General features: G+C 47.8%; 1 protein-coding gene across 1 annotated transcript in view; it reads right to left on the bottom strand.

Annotated features, from left to right (window-relative positions):
- Positions 1-6,762, bottom strand: part of LOC109287189 (VPS10 domain-containing receptor SorCS3) — a 541,768-nt gene that overhangs the window by 64,071 nt on the left and 470,935 nt on the right. Inside the window, exon 21 of the mRNA XM_019502155.1 lies at positions 708-894. Coding sequence (XP_019357700.1) covers positions 708-894 — 187 coding nt within the window. The remainder of the gene's footprint in view (positions 1-707; positions 895-6,762) is intronic.

The following is a 6,762-nucleotide window of genomic DNA, read 5'->3' as shown; positions in this document are numbered from 1 at the left end:
TTCCAGTTTTCCCAGAAGAAAAATCCAAAAGCAAAAATAAACAAATAAGCCAGATACAGAAAAACGTGATTGTGTGGAAACTGCATTTTATGTTGAAAAATTGTTTTGATGGAAAACTCCCAGCCAGCTGCAGGCATGAGACTTGCAATAAAAAAAAAAACAAAAACGCATGGGAACACTGGTTAATTATTTCTCGCGACTTATTTGCATGCAAATATTTCATAATGGCAATAAGACGCAAAAGGTAGTGTTTATTTCTGGGCACTTACAGTGCTCCTCCAGAAGTTTGGTTTTTCCGCCCCCCCCAGAAGTCGACCTGGAAAATTTCATAGGTTTCATAGATTTGAAATTCATGGGCCCAAGTTTCTCTCGTGCGCTATATGGAAATGAAGCTGGAATAAGTCAATCCCATGGCGTTTCATTATTGTCAGGGCTGGCCAAAGGCAAAAATGGGGAAGGAACGATGTTGTGGCGTTGAAAAAAAAAGAGAGAAATAGACCTGATTTTTTGAACACCAGTTAAAAGAATTCAGTTGGGTTCGCCTTACAAGTGGATAAGTGGATACTGCAGACAACTCTGGGCTCAGCACGACTGAGATAGATCCTAGGGTGAAATCTTGACCCTGCTGAAGCCAATGGGAGCTTTGCCATTGATGTCAATGGAGGTACAAATTTCACTCCTAGTATTTAGCACCCTCATCTACTTACAGACCACATGTAGGAAGAGGACAGCAGTGTCAGAGCCCAGGCTGTTTTCTGCATATGCCGTCACCTGGAAGATCCCAGCACTCTTATAAACATGCCTGATGCCATCTTCTATCGGGCTGAAGTTTGCATAGGACACAGCGATGCCATCTCCAAAATCTAGCTGAATATTTGTCCTTTGCAGATCACCCTGCAACAGAAAATACTGTAGTTAGGACCCTGGCTGATAAAAGTGATATTATGTCGCACTCCATCCTACCTCTTGCCTTCACCTTATTAGCATGAACACAACTCTCACCAGCCACCAAACAAGCCTTGCCTCTTTCTGGAAGACCCAGAGCTGGGCCAGATCCAATCCCATGTATATCATCAGCAGTTGCCAGAACAACCTGCATGTTAACAGGTGTGAGTAGAGGTTATTCCCCCGTCCCTTGTCCAAAAGCCTGTTGCGTGCACTGTTGCATGTGAGGTGACCAACATGCGTCTTCCTTGGCAGTGGCTGCATTGAGAAGTGCTGGCCACGTGTCTGCTGAGGAAGAGCAAGACTGAGGCTTAGTTAGGATTTGCTTCCAGAGGCTGCTGGCATTCATTGCATACAGGGAAAGGGGAAAAACACCAAGGACTGAAAGAGGTGGACGAGCTCTCTGGTGTGGTCCAGGGAGTTCTCTAGGTCGTGTCGCACATCATACTTAGGATATGTTGGCTGCACTTAAAGCACGAGTGTCCATGAGTTCAAGCTGTAAAACACATGCAAAGTGGAATCCTGTGCTAGCAAAGTTATGACTTTTTGTGGGAGGAATATTTCCAGAGCGCATTAAAATATCTTCAGCTGTCGTTGGCCTGCTGCACAGAGATAATACGAGTTCAAGATCGCAATGCGGTGCCAGCATGGGCCTGACAATCACCTGATTGTGGGTCCCAGCTCCAGCATCAGACTGGAGTCTTGAACTGGCTGCCAACACAGGTTGGCTTGGACCAACAGGAGCAAGACTGCCAGTAGCAGAGACCCAGCTCTCCCACACATGCCAAAGGAGGCACTAGTGGACTAGGCAGTGCTGGGCATGTGCAGGGAGGGCACAGGTGCCGGGTATGGGGGTTGCATGTCCTCCCAGGTGGGTGTGTGAGCTGCGGTGCCCAGTGTCGAGGTCAGTGTTGGGGAAGGGGGCACAGCTGGCTCCAACCCTATCCAGAATGGGCTGAAATCATAGTAAATATTATCGTGCAACTGCTTAGAACATGCTCTAACCTTTAATACAGCACAGTAATGCTTACTGCATGTTAAATGAAACGCTAGCTATATATACCATGCAACCAGGCTCTTAGATGCTTGACTAGAGAGACTCGCTCTCATGTGCCGGGCATAGTTAATCAACAGATTTGCAGCGAGGAAGGCATGTTTTTTCCAGGTGTCCCAGGAGGAAAGGCTCACGTTCCTTTGCAGCATGGAGTGGTTTAAAAACATGGCTGGTTTAAAAACTGAACACTCAGATGACTATGACCTCCTGGTATCACCGAAGCACATCCCGCCCAATCAATTCTGTGCCACTGCTGAGACCTCAGCATCTTGGTCTCTTGTTCTCTGCTTGCGGTGCATAATTTCCTGAGTACTCAGTCTGAGACAAGTTACTGGATTAAATTTAGTGGCATGTGCGAACGGGAGTCGGATTAGATGATCGGACGGTCCCTTCTGGCCCTAAACCCTCAGCAATCTTTGGCACAAACAACTGAATGACAGCGGACATGAGACCCCAGGACTGCAGGTCCCGTCGACTTCCAGAAGCTGCACTGGTTTCATTTGAATCAGTTTCTGAACCAAGTTCACTTTCAGAGCAGAGCAGCTCGTTTTAAACCTTTCCTGGGCAGCTAAATGCAAGTCAAAATAAGGCTGGTCCCAGGGGACTGGAGAAGGGCTAACATAGTGCCTATCTTTAAATAGGGGGAAAAGGATGGCCCACTGTTAGTGTGAGCAAGGATAAGGATGATCAACATGTCACTCACACTCACACGTGCCTTCACACTCTTTCCTAGCTGCCTCAGGGCCTTAAGAAAGGGTGCAAAGGCACAACTACCTCCCAGGGCTGCTGGACTCCTGAAACCAAAGAGAGAAAAAGCAAGAGAGGGAGCTTCCAGCTTCAGACTGCACCTGGCTCCTGATGTCCACTTGGTCTTATGGGATACTGTGTGACGCATTGATCAGCCTTATCCTTGCTCAAATGAACAGCAAAAGTCCCACTTGACATAAAAAGGGCAGCATGAGGATCAAGGATAATGAAGATCCAGTCCAGCTGGGTTTAACATGGGTAAGGAAACCACTAGGTAGTACACAGCCATTGCCCCCTTATCTCCCTGTTCACCTGGGCAGGGAATTTGCTGGAGAAAGCCACTAAATTCACACGGCTGGTTTAAAAACGAAGCACTCGGATGGCACGCAGCACCCTTGTGCCTTTACCGTGCAAACTAAGTGGGCAGCTTTGCAGAACAGTGAGAGACAGATTTGCTGCTCCCACCCACTCTGTATAGGCGAAGTGGCACAAAGGGACCAGACATCTTGGGCAAGTTCCCAGCTGAGGATGACAAAAGTTTCTCTGCAATGACAAAACTCCCTGCCTGCAGCTTCCAGGGTGTTTGGGACCGGAGAGGGAGCTGGATGGTTGCTGGAAGCAACTTGAAGCAGACCAAGGGCTGATCTACCCTGCACTGAGGCAGGGAACCTGTGACCTGCAGCCAGCCCTCCTGCCCCCACGCACCTGAGGTTTGATCACATCCTTTTCCCCAGACTCACGTGCAAAGGGAGCAGCCTGCTCGTGGCGGCGGGGGGCGGTAAGGATGCAATTTGGATGCTGTGTAAGACCTTCCAAAGTCATATGTAATATTGGGTAGGAGATGAGTTCCTGCCAAGAGGGAGTTCTTAACTGTCCTATTGTATGAGATGGCCCCCCTTTATACAAAAGGGAAGGTTTGAGGGGGAATTTTCATACCTAAACAAAAAGGATCCTTCTACCCAATTACGAGATTCAGCCTTCAATGCAGAACCATCCATAGCACCCTGCCCTCGTCTTCCCCTCTCAGCTTGGTATCCAGTATATAAAATATTGGAAGGCGCAGGCAAGCCCCACATACAATGTCAGCTATCCTGGAGTTTATGAATATAAATTAAAGTGGAAATGAAGTAGAGGCATTTCAAACGGATAAAAATCATCGCTCGCCGGATATATTCAAGAGGCACAATTTTTATAGCTTCAGTCCTGTAAACTATCAAATGGGAATGCAATAATGACCTGCTCTAAAGTTCTTGGCTTTGTAAATTGAAATCGATGGGCAAGGAAGAGGTACTGGAGCAGTGGAGGAGATGGAGGAGGAGAGTGTTGCCTTAGAAGGTGCCTTGGAGATGCTAGCTCACCTAACATTGCCTGGGAAAGTTTTCCAAACTGAGTGCTTCCCTGGCATAGTGCTAGAAGCCATTAGAGGAGCAGTGGGTGAAGACAAAAGCTAAACTCTGACAGGGCCAGTCGGTCTCCCAATACCCGTGTGCGCATATCTATTCAGACTGTCATGCTCCATCACTAAACATGCAGGCTAGGCACAGAAGCTACACATAAATCAGTTGAAGTGATCAGAAACTGGTTTAAACCTGTGACAGAACAGAAATTCAGTGCACACAAACCAGTTTCAAAATGGCTGAAACTGGCTTAAGATAAATCTGGTCGAACGTAGCATCAGACTTCACTGATTTGGGCCAAACCCGTTTATGAAACTTCTGTCCCAGACCCCTTCCTGGTTCAAGTTAAATCACAGTCCCCCAGCATCCCAGCATGCTTTACAGCCCTGGACTGAACTGTGCTGTCTGCTTCAGAGAGCAAGGCTGGCCCTGCCCCTGCCCCACTGCTTCGTATGTGGCTGACAAGGGGGGTGGGTACAAGCCCAGCTGGGGATGCAGCCCAGTCTACAGGGCGAGACTGCCCCAACCTAGGCAAACCCCCGCGGGAGACTGGGGCTGGGCAGGGGGGTTAAACACCCTTTTCCCTGCTCAAACTTTCTGCTGGACTACAAATCCCAGAGGCACCCAGAAGCAGGAAGAGAAAGTGATGGGCAACCCTCCAGGGTCCTGCTGCTGTAATTCTGGACTGCAAATCCCAGAGACCTCAGGGGCAGCAGGAAGAGGAAATGAACACAGCCAGAAAGCTGTGCTGTAGTGCCTCCCGCTCCTAGCCTGAGCCACTGCAGGCATGTGGCTGCATTACCTGCATCAAAGGTACATGCCCGTTTACTTCTGTTTCAATTTAATGCCTGCAGCTTAGACTAACCTGCAAAGACTGAATTGACTCAGCCTCGGGCTTTTTGACTGTCTGTACCTAGCCGCAGAGTTCTGATAATTACTCAGGCTCATCCCCTGGAAAAAAAACAGTCCTTTCAGCTGGCCAGTGACACAAACCTTTCCTCAACCACAGCTGTCACCAAGGAAGCTGAGTGTGATGCTGGGGGTTGGGGGGGACAAGACATCTTCACTCCATTTTCATCTAATTCAATGGAGAAGCAGATGGGTTTATAATCCTGCTTATTTTCTCTATGCCCAAACGCAAAGTCCAAGGCGAGTAACAGGGATTTTGCTGTCTTGTGCGGCTGCGTAGTCCAGTCCTAAGTGTGCCTGTGTATGTGTGTGTATCTGTGTAAATGCCCTCCATGTGCTTACATTACCACTGTGGAGAGAGCTGCACTTACTAAAAGCCAAGCTATACGGTCAAATCCAAGCCTGGCCATAAATCTAGGGGAAACCACCTTTGTAGAGATATATGGTGCAATCTTCAACACCTAATGCAGGGGGTGGCAGCCAGATCCAGCCCATGGAGCCACTGGATCTGGTCTGCAGAGCTGGAGGGGTTGGCGGTATTTGGAAGAGGGGGGTTTCACCCATGCCACCCAGCAACTGGGCAGTGGAGGGAAATGGAAGGCAGCAGCAGCCAGGTGCTAGCACCACTCTGCCTGGGACCTCAGCCCACCATTAGAAAATGTTGCTGACCCATGGTCTAAATGGATGGATGCAGCCCAGCCATTCATACCAGTGCACTCAGGACAGTGTTTAATGGGGAAAAGGAACTGGGGACTGATCCCAAAGCTATTGGGCCTGATCATCAATGGGTGTAATTCATCCGTCCTAATGGAGGATTTGACCAACTGCTTTTATGCCATGAAGCTAGGCACATCACACACACACACATTTTTCTGAAGCCCTTTAAGAAATAGATCTGGCAGGAAAAATTGGAGGGAGGCACAGAGGTTTTGCAATAAGTTATAAAATAATTCGAGCTGCTTGGAAAAGGAGCCTTCCCCTCCCACAAAACCTTTTGAAGCCAATCGCTTCCTTTACCCTGAGATTTTTCTTTGATTGCTTTCATGTTCCATCATTAAAAAAAAAATCAGAACTTTCTCCCTGAACGTTCAGGTTTTTGGGTTTAAAACTGAAAACTAATTCGGGTTTTTGGTCCTAAAAATGAAATGCAAACAGTTAAAAAAACAAAAAACGCCCCCCTCTCTGACAGTGAAATGATTGTGAGCTTTTCCATGTCACTGAAAATCCATTATCCCATGGAAAAATGTTCTGGCCAGCTCTAGTAAGGACCTTTTCCAGTACAGGACATTGAAATGAATGCATCTTGGCCCCGTTTAAAATCTCAACCAAACCTATTTGTATCTCTGCCAGCCTCCTTCAATCCCCATGTCTTCTTCAAACACAGCACGTCACCCCCCTCGCCTGCTACCTTAGTCCCATCTGCTTATGATCCTTTGTACACCGCCGTTACGCTCGAGTTCCCTAATAAATTACTACTAGATTCCTAATTTTTAGATTACGTCTGTTCTTTTCTCAACTCCTACTCACCGGCGTCTACACAAAGCGTTTTACCCTGTCAAATCTAAAGAGATAATAGAAGCAGTCAGGTGGACATGAAATCCCCTTTGTATGGGGATCAGGGTGGATAGGAAACCAGGCACAAGTGCGCGAGAGAGCCCCTGGCACCTGAGAGGGGTTTTGATGAAATGCTCAGTTCCTTGCGATTCTTTT

Source organism: Gavialis gangeticus, unplaced genomic scaffold, assembly GCF_001723915.1.
Source record: "Gavialis gangeticus isolate Ggan-Ray unplaced genomic scaffold, GavGan_comp1, whole genome shotgun sequence".
NCBI classification, from domain to species: domain Eukaryota; kingdom Metazoa; phylum Chordata; order Crocodylia; family Gavialidae; genus Gavialis; species Gavialis gangeticus.
The sequence above is the reverse complement of the archived record's forward strand: the minus strand, read 5'-3'. Positions and strand labels throughout refer to the sequence as shown.